Raw genomic sequence first — 23,872 nt, forward strand, 5'->3', positions numbered from 1 at the left:
CTCCACGTACGTTCTACATAGACAATACAAGAAATGAAGATTGCTAAGCGACACTGTTTAAAAAGAAAAGCTGGCAGTTATAGCAAAACAGAGGGAATAGGATGCAGTAACCTCCAACCCCTCCTTGACTGGGAAAGTTTTAAGCTAGCAGAAATGGAGTAACAACATAAACTCTTGGTCAAAAAATGTACGATATTGATTTATTTGTTCTATTGGCCTCTATAGGCATAACAACAACCAATCCACAGTACCACCACACAATACAAGTTTTTCTTGAATACAAGTTTTTGAAAACAAAAACAAAAAGCATAAGAATAGAGCCACCTCTCAAAGTCTTTGAATCTTCAAAAATCCTGTTGAAAAAATAAAAAATGATAAGAAAAAGAAAATCATTAAGAAAAGAAAGAAAAAATCAAAATTAGTTTTTTACCTGGAACACTGCCCCTCATACCCCATGTGGCCAAAACCCCAATGCAGGACTTATCCGAATGGAGTCAAGTTCAGCCTCAAACCCCACCTCATAGTTATTCCAATGATCTATCCATCGCAGTTCATTACCATTAACATCAAAAAACTGAGCAATTAATGTAACCTGATTAATATGTATGTATACATCCATTGGAAAGTCCAATGCATCAGTTATCTCGAGTGGATCCGTGCCATTGTACATATGCAGGCACAGCTCCATAATATGGTAGAACTGAGCTGAATTGTTTGTAAGATATTTCCTAAGCACAAAAAATTCCCTGTCCAGTTGAATTCCAACACCCCCACTTATGGGGATCATATTCCCATTCAACTCTTCCTCGAAAACAACAATGCCTAACTCTCCCATAAATGTTTCCCAGGGAGCTCCAGCCATCCCAGTAAATGGATCAATTGATGTCTCTACACCATCATCATCAACTCGCATATAACTCACCTTATAATTGTTCCAAGGCCAATAAATGTGGGGGTAGTGATTTTGAGGGGTGGGGGCCATTTCATGAAGGTTGTTTGCTAGGGTAGTATACCCTATATTGTCCCCAACCTCGACAGTACCCATTACCATATCCACACCTCCATCCTGTGGTCATAAGACCACAGGAATATCCCGAACAACATCCGTTCTGACACTGCTGCTGGTGGTGCCATTGTTATCATCATCATCCTCGTTATTGTCTTCTTCGTCATTATTCTCTTCTTCGCTGCCACTGTCATTGCCGCCATTATCGTGTATGTATCCATTAGCGGTTTTTGGAGAAGAATCGAATGGGCCTATCATCCCCATATTAGCGGGTGCTGGAATTAATCTTAAAAGAGAGTTTTTTAGTTTAAGAAAATGTTCTTACACTGTTGTTCAAGTCGATTCTATCATATTGTGGAATTTTGCATGCATGCGTACAATAAGACATCCTTTATTTCCTAACTAGTAGCTTCCTAACTTTATTTTCATTTATTATTTTAAATAAATGATATCTATTACTCCTCCCAATTAAAACTCTTTTGGCTTTTTATTTTCATCCTATTTATTTTTGAAAAAATATATATATTTTATTGTTCAATTATAAGTTTTACTGTGACTACTCGAATTGTTACAAAATGAGTCTGAGGTTATTTATATTTATTCTACCTCCTAACGGACAATGGAGATCTAATTGATGGTATGGTTATGATTATATCTCTAAAATCCACCCTAAAATTCTATACAATCATATGAGTTTTATAATGTTTTATAAGATTCTATGAATCTTTTCAATCCAAAGTGTTAAATTTTAATATGTAAATAATCATATTTAAAATTTAAAACTATTTAAATTTTATGAACATATACTTTTTAGTCTTTTTATATTTATCAACTTATCAAAAAAGCTAATTTTACCAACCACTTTTAAATATAATCAGCTAGTTTAACAGCTCTTCATTTTTCAACTTCTAGCTTATAACTTTTCAACTTTCAACTACTTTTCAGTTAAATTTGTCAAACATAGCCATTGTTTTTTCAAGACCATGAGTCTTTTTTTGTTATGTTATGCTATGTTTTGTTTTGTTTGTTTGTTTGTTTTTTTTTTTTTTAATTAAAAAAAAAAAACTTTGGACCTTATTATGATTTGTGGTGACTTTTGGTTATCAATCAAACTGTTAGCAATTTTCAGAATTTTTCTTTGACCAAATTAGTGATTATTATGTGAACTCGGATCCATCTTGCGAGGTGGACTCGGGTCCGAAATACACAATTTACATACTGAATGTGTAAAAGGTAAATTGTGAATATTTAATTTATAAATTGTTTATGTAAATTATAAAATATGTAAGATTGTAATATTCTTAGAATATACTACTAATAATAATAATAAGTATAATGATAATATTGACAATAAATATGTATTAGACGATAAACATTTACGTTATATGGCACCTTCATTGGGGGTTGGCATCAGGCCAGACTGAGTTCCGCAGACAAAAAGTTGCCTTCAGATTTGATGCTGCCTGTGCATTCTTCCAGCTTGTCAGTAGCCTGCAAAATGAAAAGTATAGTGGTAGAAATGATAATCATAGTAAATTGAATTAATGCTTTCAGCTAATGGTTGGCAAAGAGTAAGATTGCAGTTTTAAGAGAAGGTATTTATTTGACTTTCATTTTCTTATTCAGATGTTTTTGTCTCTTTTCATTAGGTTAGAGTGACAAAATTATTCAATTGTACCTTCCATTATATGATTTATATTGACACTGTTTGATAAAATAGTTAGCTTATCAGTCAATTTTGGCTTATTTAATTACTATTACTTGTTTGACTTAGTTAAAAAATCAAGGGAAAATGATCAAATATGCCCCTAAACTAGGAACTGGTTTACAATGATGATTTTCAACATTCAAGTATTACAAACAAACAAGATTAAAATGATGATTTTCAACATTCAAAAGAATTTGCAGAAGAAGATACACGCATGCATGCATGCATGCATGCATTTGACCTCTCTCTCAGCTAACATTTTTCATCAAAAATAACTTTTAGATCATCCATCCATTCATTCCTGCACATAATATTGAAAGAAAAATAAAGAAGATAGAAAGAATTACAGCTATACTACTACTCAGTAGTCTCCTTTGTATCCATCCATCCTTGCCTTCTTCGGTTCTTCCTCTTGTTATCTATGAAACCTTGCATTTGCACTGCGAATTGTCACGCCGTGCAAGAATTTTGTGTACCCCACAAAGTTTAATTTCCCGTCTGCTCTTATCCAGTCCTTGAGGAGAGCGTAAGCCGTCGGCCCCAAGTTCTGTTCCTGCAGAACCCAAATATATACGTATTAGCTCAGTTGTGAATCCAACTAGTTTAGCTCGCTCCTAGGAATACCACTTACATGTGCCAATTCTTCTACAGAAATTACGCGGTTTCCTTCTCTGTCAAAGTTCTCGAAAGCTGCACTCGCTATCTCTTCCCAATTTTCAAGAGCTTCGAGGTGATATACACTGATTGCAGCAGCACAGAATTCTTCAAAGTCCATCTGTTTATAGGATAGCGGCTCCATCTGCAAGTTTTTAAATCAAAGAGGTCAGCTAAAGAAAAGATCATGTTTGTGACAATTATAAAGACAGCTTCACATCCAATCAGTGTTTATGTTTATGTTTGCAGAACTAATTAACCGCAATACACGTTTCCGCAGATCGACAACATCATATCCGTTTTTCAAACACATAAAAACTACCCAAAGTTGAGAGGGCACGCTACTCATTTGAATAGTACCCCATTTAACAATACCGAGTTCACAGAATCGAGCTGGATATGATTAGTCGAGGAAAGACCATTTCAGGAATGTAATGTTAAATAAATACAACATTGAGAAGAACGTGAGATGTCTAACCAGGCTTAAGATTTCAAAAACCCTTGATTCCCTCATGGCATCAGTCATATTTTTCATGAGGGCCTGTATCAATTTCACAACAAAGAAGTTAAGAGCAAGGAAAAAAACACTGAAAACCAGTTAATCATTACCAATGCAATTAATAATTGTGAAAGTAAACAACAGAGAAACAGCAGAATCTAACCGTTCTGAAGTTTTCAAGTGAGATAAAACCGTCTCTTGGTTCCAAAAGCTCGAATTGAGCCCTGAGGTAGAACAAATCTTGTTCGGTCAAAGCTTTCGAAAGAGCCTGAAATATTAAAAAGCACAAATATAGTACATCATGTCACTAAAACATGTCGGAGAGCTATCTCATGACTGCATAAAATCAGTTATCAAATACCTTCAGTGCTGCACGTTTCAACGGTGAGGATCGAATATATGACTTGACCAATTTATAGATTAATATATCCAAAGGCACAACAGAGTTTTCGAGTCTCAGCCATGGATGAGCTGCAAATATATAAGCAAGCATTTAGGTAAATATTATCCAGTCTATCTTTAGATAATTGCTCACACCAAACATAATCTAAGATCAGCTAACTCACTCAGTGCTTGTGCTGCACTCATTCTTTTTCTATGGTCTTTATTCAAAAGCCGTCTCACAAAATCTCTGGCTTCTGCAGATACACCTGGCCAAGGTGCATCCTCAAAATTAGGATCTGCTCGTAGTACAGAACGGAAGATTCCTGACTCGGTACGTGCCCAAAAAGGTCTGCTTCCACATAATAAGATATAGGTTATCACACCAATACTCCACATGTCTGCTTCAACATTGTATGATCTATGAAGTACTTCAGGTGCAACATAGTATGCACTGCCAACAATATCATTGAGACGTTGATCTGCAAAGTTTAAGAACTTATGGTTTTGAATTTTCTTAGAAAACTTTGAAAACAAAATCAATTCATGTTTGGACCCAGGTAAAGGGGAGGGCCGGAAGACATCTAAAATAATAATTTCCTGGTTTTGCAAGAGGCAAAAGCATTCAAGGAAGGAGATCATGGAGGAGAAAGATCAACTTCCTAGCAAAAACAAACATGAAGGAGCTAGAATAGTGAATATTACCTGGTTTGATAAAATCAGAGAGACCAAAGTCAATAACCTTCATGGGAGCATCTTCTTCTTTTTTGGTAAAAAGAAAGTTCTGCAAAGAAACCGACATTCACAGGCATTAGAAGTTGCAACTACACCAATATGCAAATGAACCACTTAGTAAAAGACCAAACAGAAATGAACTGAAAGTTGCATATGGATGAGTTTAGTGGTGATTATTGATAATGGAATGAATGTTTGTATTACCTCTGGCTTCAGATCACGATGCACAACACCTTGAAGATGACAAAAGGCTACAACATTTAATATTTGCACAATAACTCTCTTAGCATCCTCCTCCGTGTATCTTCCACCTCTGAAAGATTAATGAAAAAAAGGTACACATTTAAGCTGAAGTCTCTTACACAACTTTTCATGTTAGTTGTCACAAATAAGAAACATTACCTTGATAGTATTCTATCTAATAGTTCCCCTCCTTCACACAATCTGTTAAAAACCACAGTTTAAATAAATGAGAGGATATTACTTTGTTTTCATACACACACACACTAGAAGAACTTCATGAACTAAAAGCAGGTAGTCTGCATGAATTTAATGAATCATATGCATTTTCTTCAGACCTTTTGGAAAATTTTCAGCTTTTTAAATGGACTGTTCTAAAGGACTTTAAACCTATATAGCAAGAAACCCCTTTTCCTAAATATTTCAGTTTTTCAAGTTTTCCTTTCATTAGCTTGAATGCAATTGTAGCTTTTAGTAGATATATTTCATATGCTAAAAGTTAAAATTACTGGTTATCCAGTTATTCATCAGTTGATAATGATGAGTCAATCCATCAGTTGATAATGATGAGTCAATTCATCAATTGTTAACAACTAAATAGGTTATTTAGACTCCATTCTGAATATAACGATTCGATTCTTAGTTTAGTTTACAATTTAGAGAACTGGGCTATAACTTCATCAATAGAATTCCAGCTTGGTAACAATAAGTAGGAGATAAATCCAAAACTAGGAGCAATGGAGCATGGTGCTAAATTTTGTTGAAAATATGAAATGCATGACAAAAGGCAACTGAGGAAATAGAAAGTAATTGCTAAGCTGTCAGCTGCGGTATCAGGAGCAAATAATGAAGTGAAGTAAGATAAGAGTTAACAAAGAAAACCATACTCCATCACAATGTAGACATTTTGAGCATCCTCAAATGCATCATAAAATTTGATCAGATTATGATGTCCAGATAATGCTTTCAAAATTTTCACTTCCCTACGAACATCTTCAATCGATATGGCCGTAGTCATCTGCCAAAGCCAAGACCAAACATTCCTGAAGTTAGTGATGTATAATTAGAAATCAAAATTGGCACCCAAAAATTGTGTGAAAGGATGCATTCACTGCCAGATAAAAAAGGAATAACACTTTGAAGCGGTTTTTTTTTTTAAATTAAAATTCTGTTCTGGCAGGGGGAGGCTGATGTGGTGATCCACGTTTCATGACAAGCATCGTACTGCATTCTAAAACAAACCCTCCAATAACAGCAGCACAGACTTGGGAATCAACCAAACCGTGATCTAGAAAAGATAATCCACTAGCATATAAATTACTCCCTCCGTTTACAAAAACTTGTAGTCAACAAAAACACATGGATTTGGGAATGGGAATTGAATTGAACCTAAGAGTCCTAGGTGACTACAAGGTTCTTGACCTTTTCAAGATAATTTTAATTGGAATTTAAATTAGAAGGGCATTCTAGTAAGCATGATCAATGTTTCTAGCTAGCGACCACTTGTAGCTCCTACACAATAAAACGGCTACTCTATTTTAATGCTCTTAGATGCAAAAGTTAGGAACTTTGCAGAATCAGAGACTTCTTACCAGGAAAAAACAAAAAAAAATCGAATCTTTATTAATAAAAAGAAATTGGTTAGTGATTCTTAACAATAATCAATAGTTTGCAGTGCACACTATATCTCATCCAAGAAGATTCAATTTGAATCAGCTTTACAGCAGTAAAATCAAAGATCGAATTAACCAAATTGAATTTTTTTTAAGGAAAATATAATGCACATACCACTCACCTTTGCTTTGGAAATGATCTTCACAGCTACAGATTGATTCTTGAGCTCTCCCTTTTTACCTTTAGCAAGGCAAGTATGACCAAAATGCCCGCGACCCACCTCTTTTCCCAGTTCATATTTGGACGCGAAATTCTTCGGATACCCGAAACTCTTATCAAGCGGTCTATCTCCGGCTTCGCCGCCACCGCCACCGCCGCCATTTTCCTCCGGAATCGGCCCCTCCCTTGGCTTGGCCGACGCGGGTCCCTGCCGCTTCAGTAGAGCTGACATTATAGGCTTTGCCGGCGAGGGCGGAGGGAACGGCCACTTGAATTTCCTCCTGGGAGTGCCGGCCGGAGACGGCGAGGGAGCGATGCCCGCCGGATAGGGGCTCTGCCATGGACTAGCGGTGAAGGAATAAGCCGGAGTGTTCTTACTGGAATGAGCCTCCGCGATCCCATTCGCGGCGGCCTGCTGATGAGGAACCGGAGAAGGAGGTGGCTTGGGACGATGGTTGTTCCCGACGGCACCGCCCCCGGCGGTGCCGTCGTCGTTGTCCGTAACGACCTTGCTGCAACAATGCCCCATAAACGGCGAACGTTTCTCCGATCACGATCAGTCAAAGTCTACTCATCTCACGGTCAAGAAGAAAAATGGAAAAACTCTCTCAGACCTAACGCCGGCCAAACAACTTTATTAGCTTAATTGCTATATTTCCGCGTCTCAGTCAGCAGTCAGCGAATTATGTATATTCTTCTTTCTTTCTTTTTTTTTTTTTAATCAAATCAACCCAAAAAAACTTTGAAAAACAAATGTTTAATAATAAAGATATTTTTGTTCACAACCTATTAACATGAGCAGCTGCTATTCTATATCATATCTGGAGGGCGCGGAACGGAGCAGTTTGAGATGCGTGTCTATTATTGCCCAGAAAAATACTTGTCACGGCGACAGCCACCTTGCAGACATGGAGGAAAGTTCACGATGTAATGCCCAACGCACCGCTGACCGCTACCTCGGTCGAAGGGCTGTCGGCTGCCTCCACGTCTGGACTGCCGCCTTTCGCCGCTCCAGATCACGCTGTCGCACTACATCATCGGAGATGCTACGTCGACGCCGGTTATCGCCATGCCACAAACTCGGCCACGGTTGGAGTAATATTACTCGATGCGAATGGTGGATATATCTCGGCATACAACGCCTCCCTTCCAAACTGTTTCTCACCACTTATGGCCGAAGCATTTGCGGCAAATGAGGCACTATCTTAGCTACATACTCGTGGAGAGCAGTCTGTTCGTCTATACACAGATTGTCATACACTGCAGTGCTATCTATCTTCGTCAGATGACCCGCCCTGAACTTTTACTGGTTATGCTATTTTTTTTGAACGGTTATGCTATTGATAGTTGCAAAACTTACATCTCGGCATTTCATGCCTGCTCAGTTCTTTTTATTCCTAGATCGCTGAATTATTTAGCACATAGTTTAGCTTTTACTGCTTTTGAGCAGGCTACGGCTATGTATTGGGACTCCGTCCCTCCTGACTCTATTTCAGCTTATATCTAAAATAACCACACTGGTTACCTTAAAAAAAAAAAAAAAAAAAAAAAAAAAAAAAAAAGTCTACTAAGGTTACATCATGTTTCATGCTTAAGGGTTAATAGTGTATAACTTCGAAGAACACAAAATACTTATCATATGCAGGAATTATAAAATATTCAAGATTTTTCTTAAATTTACTATACAGGTCGAAGGTATGTATTGGGTAAACCATGCTCATCAAACTTGTGATCTTCATATACAAAAAAAATCATACTCCACATTTGGCTACCTCTTTCGGGGTGATGGTCATCCTGTGACTGTTGTAAGTCATACATGCTTAACCACTAAGTTTTTTTAATATCAGGTTGTCATATCCTATTTAAAATCAATTGATAACAAGTAGGTGGACATTAACCATTTAACCGCATCCCTCCATGGTAAGTCACAACGTCACGCCTCAAATCGAGTTGGGACTGAACTTGACAAATCCGACCGATGGCCAACACGGATACTTGACCAGTTGACATGACATAATTAATTTGTGAGAAAAAAGGACAAATAAGAGAGTAAATGTAAAAGCTTATAAAAGTCAAATAATAAGCAAATTTCCATTTGAATTGGAAAAGTAGAAGCCAGGATAATAAGGACAAAGCAGGTATTAAGTGTTAGCCTAGACATAGAGATGGTCACAAAGGAAAATGCGGCATGTTTTTCCTTGATTACACCGGTATAGAGCCCCTATTTTTGTTGTGATTATAATTTGGAAGACACTATGTCAAAAAAAAGGGGTAGAAAAGTCAATAAATGTAACATCACACACCATGTTCAATAGTTAAAGGCAATGAAAACCAAATTCCTACCCACTTTATTTTGACTACTTGTATTTGTTGGGAGCTTTAATGAGTTTGTAAATTTTGTCATTTTCTTTATTACAACTTATCATGTTGGTATAGCAGGGTGTCCTTTGTAATATTTGATACGAATAGAAATGGCAAATAAGATACATACTTCCAATTTTGAAGTTTATGAACAACAAAAAAAAAAAAAGTTGTAGATTTTATATTCAGACAGTTAATTCGAATTTATGGTTTCAAATTAAATAAATGGGTTGAATATTAACTTGATTGTATTTCAAGTTTTACACCTTAATACTTTTAGATTCAATGAATCTGATTATGATTGGTATCCCATACTAATTTATTTATTTTTTAAAAGGAGAAAGAACAATAATAAAAAAAAAATGAAAAAGGAAAGATGGAGGATTGAGTCATTGTGATTTGTTTACCAAACAACCAATCATTGTTGTTGTTCTCAAACAACCAATCTTTATTATGTTAATCATGGTTCACACAGGTGTGTGGATCATACTATCAAATAATGTACATTTAATATACGAATAATGTATTTTTACTATATTAAAAATGTACTTTTTGTTATGGTCCACACAACAGTGTGTGAACCACGGTCTACACAAATAATTTGCCCCAAACAACACAAGTCAGCAAACTAGCCTGTTAATTTTTACGTGGATGGTCCACACAATGATGTGTGAACCATAAAAAAATACGGAGTACGTTTTTAATATGCTAAAAGTACATTATTTGTTTTTCAAAAAAAAAAGTACATTATTTGTGTATTGAATATACATTATACAAAATTATGTACTTTCAGTACTCAAATAATAAATGTTTCCTAAATACAAGGTACACTTTTAATATACTACTTGATGTAGTAAATATGGGCGTCTACTATGTAATACGGTGCTAGGGTCAGTTCTGGTTACAGTCCCTCTACCTAGTCTGCTTGTTGATTTAAGTCTTAAAGCTCGGAAGACTTGACAGTGGGTCAGATGTTTCCGAGCTAACAATTAGTGTGTAAAAATTGACAAAGCCCCCATCCCCCGCAATTAATGCAGTATTTATAAGGGGAGAGAGGGGGACAACTGCCGGTCTCTCAGCATGCATAGCACGTGGATTACATGCATCAGGTGTCGACCTCAAATACTTGGGTGGGCGGTGGATGCTGGTATTCGCCCTTCCAGCAAGATCGCACTAGATCTTTATTAAGGTCGGGAAGGCGAGCAATCCAGGTCGGTGAAGGTTGGATTGGACTCTTTTCAAATACAATACCCGATACCAACCAAGTGTGGACTACGATTCGGTAGGAAATATCTCTATCAATACTAAAAGTACATTATTTATATACTAAATGTATATTATTTGATAGTATATAAAAGAGTTAATATCCAAAATAGTCCCTCGACTATGTCGTAATTACCAATTTAGTCCTCGACTATCATTCTTACCCAATTAAGTCCTCAACTATACAATTTTTACCCAATTTAGTCCTTTGTCAATTTGACTGTTTGTTGACCGCCAAAAGTAGAAATAAAGTTGTAATTTTACAAGTTTTCTCCTTCCTCCTCATTTAGCAGCGCCAAACCATGTAGCAATAAGTTCCGGTTGGATTCTAAACCTGTCAGTATCGAAGTAGTGGTTATGCATCGGATAGTCTATGAATTTGATTTCCAACGATTTTTTGATGATCGAAATCTGATCGGAGTGTATTGCTGCATGGTTTGGCGCTGCTAAATGGAGAGGAAGGAGAAATCTTGTAAAATTATAATTTTATCCCGACTTTTGACAGTCAAATTAATACATAGGACTAAATTGGGTAAGAATTGTATAGTTGAGGACTAAATTGGGTAAGAATTGTATAGTTGAGGACTTAATTGAGTAAAAGTTACATAGTTGAGGACTTAATTGGGTAAGAATGGTAGTTGAGGACCAAATTGGTAATTATGACATAGTTGAGGGACCATTTTGGTATTAACTCTATATAAAATAATATATTTTTTTACTCAAATAATAAATTTTATATATACAAATAATATACCTTTTTATTTTTGATTCACAGAGCATCATGGTCCATACAATAACGACTCCTAAGGTGCCTAAGTTGGCTTACAAAATTATCTCCAAAAAAAAAAAAAAACTTGGGTTACAAAATACAAAGGGCTATCAATTAGGCCCAATAACCGTGTGAATTGTTTTTCAACTAATAATGGGCTAGAGGCCCATAACTACAAATGGCCTTATCCATTTTTTAATATTCAAGAATACTTTGGAGCGTTATGCTATGCAACCGTGTGCACCATGCAAGGTGCACACAGAATTAGATTCATAATTTTTATACTATAGATTTATAATTTTAAATTGTAGATTCATAATTTTTAAATTGTAGATTCATAATTTCTATACTGCAGATTCATAATATCTATACTGTAGATTCATAATTTCTGTACTGTAAATTCATAATTTCTAAACTGTATAGTTATCAAATTATGAACATATAATTCTGCGATTTGTGAATACAGAATTCAACAATTGGGAATATGAACATTGAAAATTATGAACATAGCTAGAGTTTTGTAATTGTGAATATAGAGCTCAATAATTATGAATCTATAGTATAAAAATTAAAAATTCAATTATGTGTGCACCATGCCTGGTGCACACGGTTGCACAACATAATTTGACTAATTAATATATATTGAAATATCTTAATTAGAACATTCATACTAATTGGATTTTTGCACAATTTTAAAAAAGACCATGTAGGAGAGAGACAAAAAGGGAGAGAAAAAGAAAAGGGGAAAAAAGTATTCTGGCAATTAAATAAAACAAAAAATAAAAAAACTTAGTTTCAGTCAAAGTGGCTGTCAGCTGAAACTACACACAACCACAGCAAAAAACGAGAAGAACGATGTGTATAAAGACAAGTACACGAACAAAACAACAGCAAACACAAGGGCAAAAACCCTAAAAAACTAGGGAGAAAAGCTCTCTACGGACAAACCCTAGAGAGAGATCCGTGAAAAAAATCTTCTCTTTAGTTGTTTTGTTTCTATGATGGACAATTTCTTCAAGTTTTGGCTTTTAAAGTATTACCATTTTAATGGTACGCAATACGACCCAACCTTTTTATAGATAAGTCTTTCTTGTTACACATTGACTTCTCAATAAGAACATCAATGACATAACGTCCTAACGCACTAAGTCTGCTACAAAATTAAAGTTAATTATAGAGTGAACTTTTTACTCTAACTTAAATACCACTCTAAAATTTCGTTTAAATGTGAAGTAGGGTAGGATCAATATTAAAAATATTTTATTTTTTAATCTGTAAAAGAGTTTTGAGTTAATAAATATATTTCTTAAAAATATGTATGAACGAATGAAGCTTAAAATTAAAATTTCAAATTTGGAATTTAAAAGCGTGGGAGATGGGTCGTCATGCAAAGAAGTGAAAGAACCCTCCAATCATGTTTTAAAATTAAAGAATATATAAGACACAATTTCTGTCTTTAACATATAATTAACATTTATGTAAAATCATTGCCACTGAGTTGAGATGGCCGAGTTGGTCTAAGGCGCCAGATTAAGGTTCTGGTCCGAAAGGGCGTGGGTTCAAATCCCACTCTCAACAATTGAGTAATTTTAAGCCCTCATTTTTCCCTTCTCTCTATTTCTGCCCTTATCTTTTTCTTCTTTTATTTCAGCCCTCTGCTAAGTGCTAATAAAGATAAAGAACTGTTCTTTAGACTAAAAAAGCAAACAGCAGCAGTAGTCCTTTTTCTTCTTCTTCTTTTTTTTTTTTTTTTTTTTTTTGGGTTTCATTCTTTGCTATTCAGCAGTAACTGCATGTTCTTCGTTAAAGAAGCGCATAAAACAATACTGTGGAGTTTGATAAAGAATTCATCTTCATATTCTTTTAACGTGCGAGATGGAGTAGAAAACGGTGCTCGAGGTACATGCAGCCATGTAGGCATTATATTATATTGATAAAGAAAACAAACTCCTTTCTGCCATTCACCTTTCTTTTTGTCCCTTCTTCCTAGCTACTTTTTCTTTTCAAAATTCCCAATTGCTTGTCCAATGAGATCTCAATTATTCTCACTACATACCCGGAATTCAAATCTAACTTTAACTAAATCTTTATGGTCAGTTATATGGATTTGAACATGATCATCTAGTAACAGTACAAATACATTATGCAGAAATGGAATTTTACTAACATTCAACTCTTTTGCCTACTTTACAATCTCCCCTGAGTTAATGCCAAGTCTGAAGTTCTTGATGTGTTTATGCATTGAAGTTCTGGGTAGAGCTGGTGAAGGTATGATCAGAGGAGTAACCGTTGCAGGTGTAGTCTGGGACAGGGAAGGAGAGGCGTTTCTTTGCAGAAGGGTTCTTTTCTCTGTCTGGTGTCAAAGGCCTCTGCCTTGGGGCACTTTGTGACCGAGCCTTTGCTGATGCAGTGGATGCCATGTAATTTGGCTGACTTGTTGTTGGAGTCCTGTGGAAGTAGCTTGAGAATGAATTAGGCGTTTTGGGTGTCGGGTACTTCCTCTCTTCTCTTGTGCATTGAGGGCTGATTGAGTGAACCAAGATAGGCTTAATCTTGCAGGGAGGGGTGCAGGGTGATGAGTGGATGGTGTGGTTTTGGTGCAGCATTCTGTGGAGAGGTGAGGGGACTGGTGCAACATAGGAACACAGTTTTTGTTGCTGATTTTGCAGTCTCCTAAAACTAGGAGCAGAGTTGGAGTAAGACTGGGCTGTGTCAACTTCAACTGTCCTAATGGGATCTCTTGGTTGATCAAAAGAAGCTCTCCTCAGAATTGTCCTGTCATAAGACCTCTCATATTCCTCAACCTCTTCATTGCTAATTGTATCCTCTTCCTCCTTACTTGAGCTCCACATCTATAGCAATTTGGTATTCATCAATACAAGAAATAAGGATAATCGGGGCAACCACAGTCAATTTGGTCAGGCTACAAGTTCAACTTTCAACCAGAACAGCCTATAGGCCTTTTTGGTTGAGCCGATCAGGGCAACCACAGTCAATTTGGTCAGGTTACAAGTTCGACTTTCAACCAGAACAGCCTATAGGCCTTTTTGGTTTGAGCCGGTCAAGGCAATTTAAGTTGGTTTACCGTCACAAGGTGAAACTTACCCGGTGGGCATCTGTCACAATTGAGACAACACCAGCCAAGTTAGTCAGGCTTTAGACTGGATAACCATAAATTTACAAATTTGACTTGCAACGGGAGCAGTCTATAAGCCTTTTTGGTTTGAACCCGTCAGCTATGAGCAACTTAATTAGGCTCGTTTACCTTTTGCCGGCTAGAGTCACAAGCAAGAATTTACCCAGTGCACACTACTGGGTAGTAGCTGCGGGTTTCCTTAGTCACCAAACAACAAGAAAAAAGGTTGGTACCTGTTGAGAGAAGGCATAAGCAAGAACCCTTTCGCGCTGTAATGCAGTTTCTCTGAGATCAGTTCTAGACTGCATTATTGACACAATTGAAGATGTTAAAAATCCAAGTGAAATATGAAGCTAAGCACAATGAATTCTTGGGGAATTAGTACTCACAGTGGATCTTCTATGTGAGAAATGAGGCTCAGTTGTGCTATTTGGGCCGCCATTAAACATGGAATTCAAGCTCCCTTCACAGGATAACCTTCTGCGGCGATCACACACCTGAGTTTGCACTCTTACCAGTGACTGCATACACTGCAGAGTCATCTTCGCCCTCTTCCGAACATTATGTCCTCTTACTATGGCCTGCAGCTTCACAACTCCCTTCAGTGCTCGAAGCGCTTTTCTTGCCTGTCAAACACATTGTTAATTAGACAGTTCAAAAACAATTAGATGTTTGCAGAAATTAAAGACACAATTTTTTTTACCAAGTATCCTCTAAATGCTGTCTGAATGGCAATAGCAGCCTGCTGTTCTTTGACCAAAAGGGAAGGTCTTGTTAGCCGAATGATCTCGACAGCCGCTTGTGCAGTTGCAGCTGCAGCCATGGCCACTGCAATTGTCTGTCTTTGGTTAGCCTCTGCAGCATCCTCGGACGACAGGCAACTGATGTTTAGTGAGTTCTTTATGCCCGAAATTGTCTGTCTAGTGGTAGCAGCAGTGCTTTCTACTTCAATGTGGTGGACTGTTGTTTCATGGACTGCAGGGAGCTTCCGGAAAATCCATCGTCGTTTTCCTCGCTTCTGCAAAGACACATGAAATGGCATTTAGATTATGTTCTGCATGCATACAATATTTCTCCAGTTGGAGACTGAAATCTGATATATAATACCTTTTCTTCTTCTTTTTCTTGCTCAGATTCTTCTTCTCTTCTTCTGCTGCTGCTTCTCTTCTCAGTGTCCTTGGAAGGTGATCTGAAAGCCTTTTTAACTAAACCTAACCAGGAACCCCCTCCAGTCTTCCCCATTGAATGCTTACTAACTAGCTAGGAACTAGGAAATTCTAAAACTCTGCTATTCTCTAAGCTTGAATGAAATTAAAGCTGAATATGTACTTGTTAGGAAGAAGATGATAATGGCATCTACATACAGGATATAATGCAAGGTTGATAAAGGAGCTTATATTATATTGTGTCTATGTTTGCATATGGTAAACACATAAGGGTAGATGTGTCAGGGATGCATCAAGATTGTGCCTTCTCGAGATAGTCAAAAGCTGCAGAAAGAAGAATTATATGAAGATGTAAGCTTTTTCTTTTTCCGGCCACTTTTCTTTTAATACTTACTCTGATGAACCCTCTTTAATTTTCTTGTTCTGGGAAAATTAAAGCACAGCTGACTAGCTACATTCTTTTGGTTTTCTTGTCTACATTATATTGGCACCAGAATTAGTAACATCAATCCATTCAAAATTACCATTTTTTTTTAAACTTTGGGTTTAACTAATCTTCACGAGTGTATATCTGCAAGTCCGATCCATGCGTGCTTATGAACAACCAAACCCCAGAGATGAAACAGTGCTCCTTTATGGGCTTTGCATTTGTGGAGAATCTGGGAACAGTATAGTGATTGGTGTTTTCTTAAAAAGAAGAGGAAAGTATCAAAGGTTAAGGTGTGGGATAGTTCAGTCTCTATCTGGTAATGAAAGCCAATCCATCAATACATGAATAAAGCTAGTTTTGTTCACTGTATAGTAAGTACCGGAACCATTTTGAAGAGGTGAAGGTACACCAATTGAGAATGGGCAAATGGATGCATGTGCCTGGATTCTCTAGTCTTGGTGCTTTTAAACTTCTTTTGAACAAGTATATGTTTAGGTTGAATTCTAGATGATTAGAATTGGTCAATATAAATACTCTATTGGAAATTATGAACACTATATATATAAATATTTTGTAAGAAACTGGTCAAGAAGTTACTCAAAAATTATTAAGAAAATATATGACTGATGATGCATTGCAAGTTGGAAAATATGGCGTTATTTAATTAATAGTGGACAATATGCTCAAAGAGTTATGATGACATATGTTAGTAAGAGCATCCTCATTAGTTTGGATTTTAGTATTGGTTTTTGCATGCCATGTAGGAAAGAAAAGGGAAAGAGATAAGAAAAAAAGAGGGGGGAGAAAGGAAAAAGCAAATCTGACGCAGAAAGAGAAAAACAAAAAACAAAGCAGGACGACTTAACGCGTCAGATAGCACGTGCACTTCACGCATCCTGATGGGCACTGTATGTGGGCAGTATTGCGCCTCTCCCCTAGTCTGTTGTTTCTCTCTCCTCCAGGATCCACAAATCCAAACATTCTCTCTCCACTCTTCTCTCTCTTACACATAGTAAAAGAGCTGCAAAGATCATTGAAAATCCTCTTATTGGGAATGCTCTAGCACTATAGACATAAATTGGTTAGTTCAACTATTGCATGTCTAAATAGGTTACTCAACAAATTTCTCAAATGGCTGAATTTAGTTTTTTCTGTTAAAAAGGTAATCCTACCTTGGTTTACTATTCATACTATTGGGTAATTGAGCTACCTTATAGAGTTATAGTTCTATCATATAAATTTTACTAAAATACCACAACTTCACAAGGCCACAACTTTATTTATAGAGTACAATATTAAAGAAATTTGTGTATGATTTTGTTTGTATACATGTTATTTATATTATTTATGCACAACATATTAATATATCAATCATATCATGATATTAACCTAGTTAATTATTACTTTACAAAAAAACAACATTTATATTATAATGCATTGAGATCAGAATAAATAAGTAATAATTTGGGAATAACAAAACATTTTCATTTTTAATCAGCGGGGTTATTTTTTAAGACTCATTTGTCGTTTTATTAGTTGCATACTAAACATAATCGTCATCAAGAACGAGGCAAAGACTGAACAATCTGCCAATATGGGGATCATCAATGTAGTATTTTATGTAGTATTTATCTTTCCCAAAAATAATTAAATTAAAAAAATTTACTTGGCAATTCATGAATTCTGCTGGTTCTGGACACAAATATATTGTATTGGTAGGATATTAATATTTTAGTAGTACGAGAGAAACTCATTACTATTTAAAAATTTATACAGGATAAATAATGTTTTGTAACACTAGCCGACAAATGACCACAATAAGATAAATCAACTTATGTTGTTTATAGTTGACCAATTTAAATCAAGAAGGTCATTAGAGCACTCTTACATTGCTAGACCCATTTTTGCTCGAATCTTAGCTTAATGGTGTATAATGTGTAGTCTTTTTTTAATAGTTTTGTATTGATCATCTTTATAAGAAAACACCAACTTATTATAAAAATGATTATTAAGAATGTTGTGGTGTCGAAGTTTTGTGGTGTGTAATCCTTTGCATATGGTAAAGCAACTGTGCAATTGTTATAAAGAGAGTGCAATTCGAACCACATTTAATTTAATCATGTTGTTTCTTCCTCCACGGGAAGTTTGCTAACCAAACACGTTGCTATTTTCTGTTTGGATCTTGACATCAACTTTAAAAAACCGTGACACGTCGCTACTCTCATTTAACGGACGGCTTCGTCAACTCTAACAGGCGTCCGTTAATTCCAGTCGTCTCTAGAAATACATTGAACGTCGTAAACTGTGACGCGTTTGGGATGGACCCGCGTTTCCACTTGGACTCAGGTTTTACGCATTCTTTTCCCCTTTCATAATCAAGATATTTCTAGACCCGCAAGGATTAGGAAATTCCCTTAATCCCATCCTATAAATACTCCATTCCTCTTTCTTCTTTTCTTCGTCAACAAGCAGTTCTAAGATCTTCCTTTCAAGATTCCCAGTATTTCGCCCACAGAGAAGATGATGATGATGTCGATTTTCAGTTCCTTTGATGCTCTTTCTGCAGAGCTCTTCGGCCAAAAACTGGGCCTTTCTGGGGTACCCTTTTCCGCCAAGGAACAGCAGCAACAGAAAGAGCTCCCGGCTCCGGCACCGGCAAGCGGTGGTTCGAACAAGGCCGCCGCCTCTCCGGCGCCGTCGTATGATAAGAAGCCCCGGCAAGAACAGAGGTTCGCCCTGGAGTTGGATGGAATCCACTGTTTCGAGACAATCATTCCCAACTGATTGAATTGGTCGCAGAAAATTCTTAATTCTTTGAATTAACGATGATGACAATATTGTTTCGTGTATGTGAAATCCCATGGTTGGTATATATAAACAAGAAACTTTATATGCATCATTCTTGAAAATTTTGTTTTTTTTTGTTTTTTTTTTTTTTTTTTGGATTCTTGTAATCGTAACCATTCAGGATCGATGTATAAGATGAGGCATGAGTATAAAGAAATTTTGTTTGGTGAAAAGATTTTACAACTGTATGATTGGTCATGGTGTTTTCAAACTCTAGTACACTAATTACAAACGGGCGAAACCGTAGAGTAACTATGCAACTTTACAACATCTACCGGAATTTTCTCTGGTAAAACTGTACTTGTTGTTTTGTCACATGTTTTTTATGTGGTGAAGAAGACTAATTTCTCAAGACAACTAAGACTAATTTGTCAAGACAAAACTACTACCTAGTATTCTAGGAAAGAATTGAGGGTCATGTTCCTGGTCGTTTTCTCCGTCCAAGATTTGCAAGTTTTCTGGAAATGTGGAATAAGAGTGCTTTGGGTAATAGCCCTCCATCAAGAGTGCAAGCAACGGCTACAGCCCCGCTAAGAACAAGGATCTTTGGGATGTTTACAGGGCTGGGTTTCTTGAATGGTGAATCCAGCAATTGAGTGTTTAAGGATGATGAATGTTCATGTTCATCGTCGCCCTCCAGGTGGACTGGGGGGTCGATTTTTGTGTTGGTTTGAGCCATGAATGCACAATGGGAGATTGGTTCCCCAGAAGCTCTGGCTTGCTGGTATGCCCGTAAGCCACGCTCAATCTTCTTCACCGCTCCCCACATGCCCTGCCTCGCCCCGAATTTTATGAGTTCTCGAGGGATACCCATGTCTTCGTGATGGAAAAGAATCACCTCACAAGCTGTGAATTCACCGTTTCCTCTCCTTAATTCCACTGCTTGAATGAACCAACTTGAATAGTACAAATCAACACGCCTTGGTTTGTCTTTCCTCGGGAGAGAAGGGCATTGCACACCCTGGACAACAAGTAAGCATGCCACTTTTCAAAACCAATTCAATTATATCCACATACTAGAGACTATAGAGAGATGCTCTAAAAATTGAACCTTTGTAATGCAATAATATGATCTTCCTGATTCCCATATTCGACGCCCAATAATGTATTCTCTGTCACTGCAGAAAAATGGAAACTGCACAAACACCACATTCAAAACATTATTCACCATGTCAAACTTTCGATGTTGTCACAGAAGAGTAGGTCTCTTCTCACCTTTCTTACCCAATGCAATACCATTGCTCCCGTGGCAGGGCACTCGTCTAGAATCGATGCATGCACCATCATATCATCCCACTTCAGGCGAAACTCATCGTCCCAGAAGAAGTCCCTCAACAATTCTGGCGTGGCGTCTTCATAAACCGTTCTGCTACAATACTGAGGAGGACCAGTCTAGCCAAACAGCCAACACAAATGAATCAGCATTCCATCTGTTTAAACAAGAATTTCATATACACGAAAGGAAACCTTAGCTTGACCAAAGGTATGGATTACCTTTGGATCCCTCTGCCATGCCTCATAACTCAAACTGGGGGTAGAACGATCCATCATATGCTTCCAACATGGCCCTCCATCTCTTCTCTCCACAAGATGGCAAAAATGTTCTAAATCCTCATCCGTAATAACATTAATATCTGCTCTTTCATCTTGCGATTGGCTGCCCAAATTACACAAATGCAGTAAGTCTTCATAGAACTACATACCACTGTTGGTTTACTATAACTTCATGTCTTCAAGTATTCCATATGCAACATTCAGCCTAAGTTATATTAACCTATTAACAATAAAACCTAATCAATATTCATCCTAAACCAAGCTTCAAAGAATAACCAAAAACACTTGCTTGAAAAGAAAAAGGTACTCAATATCTAGGCAACCCAACTAGACTGATGATTCAGTAACCACAAAGTTACAAGTTCGACTGAACTGATCACTTATGAACAACTTAAACTAGTTTATCTCATTGTGTCATTTTACAGGCTAGGATCAAAAGACGAAATTTATATGTGTATATCCCTAGATAATAATGACTAAAGGATTTTCTCCTGAACCAAAGAAAAAGGTAGTCCATATTAATTCTGGGATCCAAGTAGCTCAAAAGTTACCTGCTACTATCACAACCAATATGATCAACGAAACCTTCCGTTGAGTCCAAAGCCTTTGCCGGGGAAGGAACAAAAGGCGTGGGCGAAGAAGGAGCTGAAAAGTCGAACTTACAATTGCCCAATCTCGCCCATTTGGGTTTCCATGCCCATCCTATAATAACACCCAGAAAGAACGCAACCCATACAGGTCCTAAAAACATCATCATCTCTACAACTACGGCATCTATGGTGGGTCTTTCCAAAATCTCCCAAAACGCCTCTACCAACACCATAATTATAGTCTGATATATAAAAACTCACAACGGGAAACTGTTAACAGAAAGAAAGAAAGAAAGGAAGGAAGAAACCCTCTGGTAATATTAGCAGACACTTGGGGGAGTGGGCAAGAAGATCAGAGTACAATAACAAAGAAGATAAAAGACAAAGAGACAAGGCTGCCTCGATATTTTGTGATAAGAAAGAAAGGGATACGCAAGGGGAAAATATAATGGGTCTCTGGGAATGTTGGGTTCCATTTTGAAGAGTCTGCAAATGTGTGAAAAGTCATCCCCCAAATGGCGGCAAAAATGGAGGTTTTTGTTGGGAGATTTTGGTTTTTGGATAAGAAGAAAACTCTGAGCTAGGAAAAAACTGATTTATTTGACGGGTTCCAGAGGTGGTGCGAACTGTGCGGAGTTTAGCGAAAACAAACACCATTCTTTTAGGTCTGCAGATTTGGATTTTGCCATTTTGGATAAGACAAAGCGACGAGCTTTCCTACACGGCTACACTGATGTCCGTTCTGTGATTCTGTCGCTTCTAAATTCTTGTTAAGAACGGCTCTGAGTTTCATTTTTCTGGTCGCCGCCACGTCGGCAGATGCGGATTCCTTGTTTCGCCGCCAGCTGGACGGTCGTAATCCCAGCTGGCCTATCCTTCACCGCAATCATATCCTCCATGCAAACAGATCTCAAATCGGATAATGATACATATACTTACATAGTTCCATTGAGTACAATTTCCGTAATGTGTCATAATTTAATTGATAGAAGAGAAAGAAAATAATAAAAAATACAGCCCATTAATTTTTTTAGATAAATTAAAATACGTCACATGAGCAGAGAGTAAGAAATGAAGTAAAAAAATAGGAGTACATTTAGTATTACTCATTCAAATTAGACCTTGTTCAATAGATAAATAAATCAATGGTGTCTTTGGTTCGCACATGGAAATCGGAATCGGAAATGTGAATCTAATATTTAGTAATAATAATTTTTTGGAGAAAATAGTGCATGTGATGATCGAAATGGTCACTTGACTATAGCAAAATTATCAATTTGGTCCCGAGTTAACGGATGTCTAACGACAAAATAAACGAAGGACCAAATTAGTTAAGATTTTTAAAGTTAAGTGACTTATTAATTAGTCAAAAAAATAGTCAATGACCAAATGATAATTTCGTTATAGTAAATGGACCATTTCGATAATTAACTCTTTATAATTTATTGGTTTAGCAAAACTATTTATTATTATACTTTTAAGTATAAATTAATAAATTTATCATTTTATATTAACAATAATTTAGTTTGTATTTACGAATTATGTGAGAATAACAAAATTATACCAGGCAAAGCTTTTGTCTCTCTTAGCACACTTCTCCTGCTGGCATGTCACATTATATTCTACAAAATTTAAAATGTTAAGCTGTATAGTATGTGCGCTTGTTATTATTAAATTTGCATGCATGTAGAGATGTTAATTATATATATATTTTCCCAATCCCGATCTCGCTCCAACTAACAAAAGACAGGGACAAAAAAAATTTGACGAACGAGACATAATACACTAGGAATGACAATTCAACCAGTCCCTGATAGAAAAATCGATCCTCATTCTGATGGAAACGAGTTTGAGGAATTTTGTTGAGGAATAAATACACTCCACATCCCCTCTCCAATTTTTAATATAATAATAATAAGAAGAAGAAGATTATTTTTTAAGGTTGTATATTATTTATATTGTATTTGGATGTTGGATGGCTATCCTTTGAATGGCTATCCTCCTTGCCAGAAGAATAACTCATTCCCAAAAACACAATGCATTAACAAACAATTGAATATATATGTTTACGAGAATGTCATTTTATTTCAAGTCTATTACGTGAACCAAATATGTTGTTAGGGAGAATAACTGAAATGACCATTATCCTTAAAAATCAGTTTAGATATAAAGATAGAGTTGTTAAAGTAGGCTAGCAGGGTGGGGTGGGTTAAAAAGCTGGCCAATTTGACGGGTTTAACAAAGGTCACCTCACCCTACCATGCATTCATATAAAGAAATGAGGGACAAAATAGCAACTCTAGGCTATTCATCATCATATAAATATCTTGTAAAGGCTAAAGAGTTTGAACTTGAAAGAGATGTAAATTTTAGATTTAATATAATTGAGGGATAAAATAAAAAATAGCAACTCTAGGCTATTTTTGAGAACTCAAGAATAGCCTAGCTAATACCTAGGGGACATGAATCTCTATTCCCCTCTGCAAGAAGAATAGGTTATCCCAGGAATATTTTTCATGGAAATAGAAATTTTTACCAAACAAAAAAATATGTCTATATATTACTAGGAATGCTATTTCATCCAGGCCGCCAATCAAACGTGCCATTAAAAGAAAAGTTGACTAATGGGATTATAGCACTGCTATGCATTTATTAACATGTTTAATTCAATTTGGAATTTTTGCAAATGTAGATTAAATA

The 23,872-nt window shown here is 36.5% G+C and overlaps 3 protein-coding genes, 1 long non-coding RNA gene and 1 other non-coding gene across 7 annotated transcripts; 2 read left to right on the forward strand and 3 right to left on the reverse strand.

The window, feature by feature from the left end:
- Nucleotides 1-2,860: 2,860 nt before the first annotated feature.
- On the reverse strand, nucleotides 2,861-7,736 carry LOC109188910 (CDPK-related kinase 6-like). The gene is made up of 11 exons (XM_019339561.1): nucleotides 7,019-7,736; nucleotides 6,111-6,241; nucleotides 5,386-5,427; nucleotides 5,188-5,296; nucleotides 4,954-5,032; nucleotides 4,434-4,730; nucleotides 4,229-4,338; nucleotides 4,031-4,135; nucleotides 3,847-3,909; nucleotides 3,346-3,513; nucleotides 2,861-3,267 (listed from the first exon to the last, which is right to left on the reverse strand). Exons 1-11 carry the CDS (start codon nucleotides 7,583-7,585, stop codon nucleotides 3,130-3,132), a joined length of 1,809 nt encoding a protein of 602 aa, XP_019195106.1. The 5' UTR covers nucleotides 7,586-7,736; the 3' UTR covers nucleotides 2,861-3,129.
- Nucleotides 7,737-9,210: 1,474 nt separating this feature from the next.
- On the forward strand, nucleotides 9,211-20,320 carry LOC109188915. The gene is made up of 3 exons (XR_002055513.1): nucleotides 9,211-9,224; nucleotides 11,966-11,969; nucleotides 20,232-20,320. It is a non-coding gene; the product is annotated as an uncharacterized LOC109188915 (long non-coding RNA).
- On the forward strand, nucleotides 12,947-13,027 carry TRNAL-AAG. Its single transcript has one exon. It is a non-coding gene; the product is annotated as a tRNA-Leu (tRNA).
- On the reverse strand, nucleotides 13,524-16,056 carry LOC109188911 (protein IQ-DOMAIN 14-like). The gene is made up of 5 exons (XM_019339562.1): nucleotides 15,693-16,056; nucleotides 15,289-15,603; nucleotides 14,975-15,211; nucleotides 14,819-14,887; nucleotides 13,524-14,301 (listed from the first exon to the last, which is right to left on the reverse strand). Exons 1-5 carry the CDS (start codon nucleotides 15,825-15,827, stop codon nucleotides 13,684-13,686), a joined length of 1,374 nt encoding a protein of 457 aa, XP_019195107.1. The 5' UTR covers nucleotides 15,828-16,056; the 3' UTR covers nucleotides 13,524-13,683.
- On the reverse strand, nucleotides 19,084-21,913 carry LOC109188912 (phosphatidylcholine transfer protein-like). Of its 3 annotated transcripts, XM_019339564.1 has the most exons (6): nucleotides 21,378-21,913; nucleotides 21,134-21,329; nucleotides 20,523-20,685; nucleotides 20,244-20,420; nucleotides 20,080-20,163; nucleotides 19,084-19,989 (listed from the first exon to the last, which is right to left on the reverse strand). In XM_019339564.1, the coding sequence occupies exons 1-6, from the start codon at nucleotides 21,403-21,405 to the stop codon at nucleotides 19,444-19,446; spliced, it is 1,194 nt and encodes a 397-aa protein (XP_019195109.1). In that variant the 5' UTR covers nucleotides 21,406-21,913; the 3' UTR covers nucleotides 19,084-19,443. The 3 variants fall into 3 exon arrangements, with proteins under 3 accessions (XP_019195109.1, XP_019195110.1, XP_019195108.1); XM_019339565.1 differs by lacking the exon at nucleotides 21,134-21,329 and having other exon boundaries at nucleotides 21,572-21,913; XM_019339563.1 differs by having other exon boundaries at nucleotides 21,134-21,913.
- Nucleotides 21,914-23,872: the final 1,959 nt, after the last annotated feature.

This window comes from Ipomoea nil, unplaced genomic scaffold (genome assembly GCF_001879475.1).
Source record: "Ipomoea nil cultivar Tokyo-kokei standard unplaced genomic scaffold, Asagao_1.1 scaffold1509, whole genome shotgun sequence".
Lineage (NCBI taxonomy): Eukaryota > Viridiplantae > Streptophyta > Magnoliopsida > Solanales > Convolvulaceae > Ipomoea > Ipomoea nil.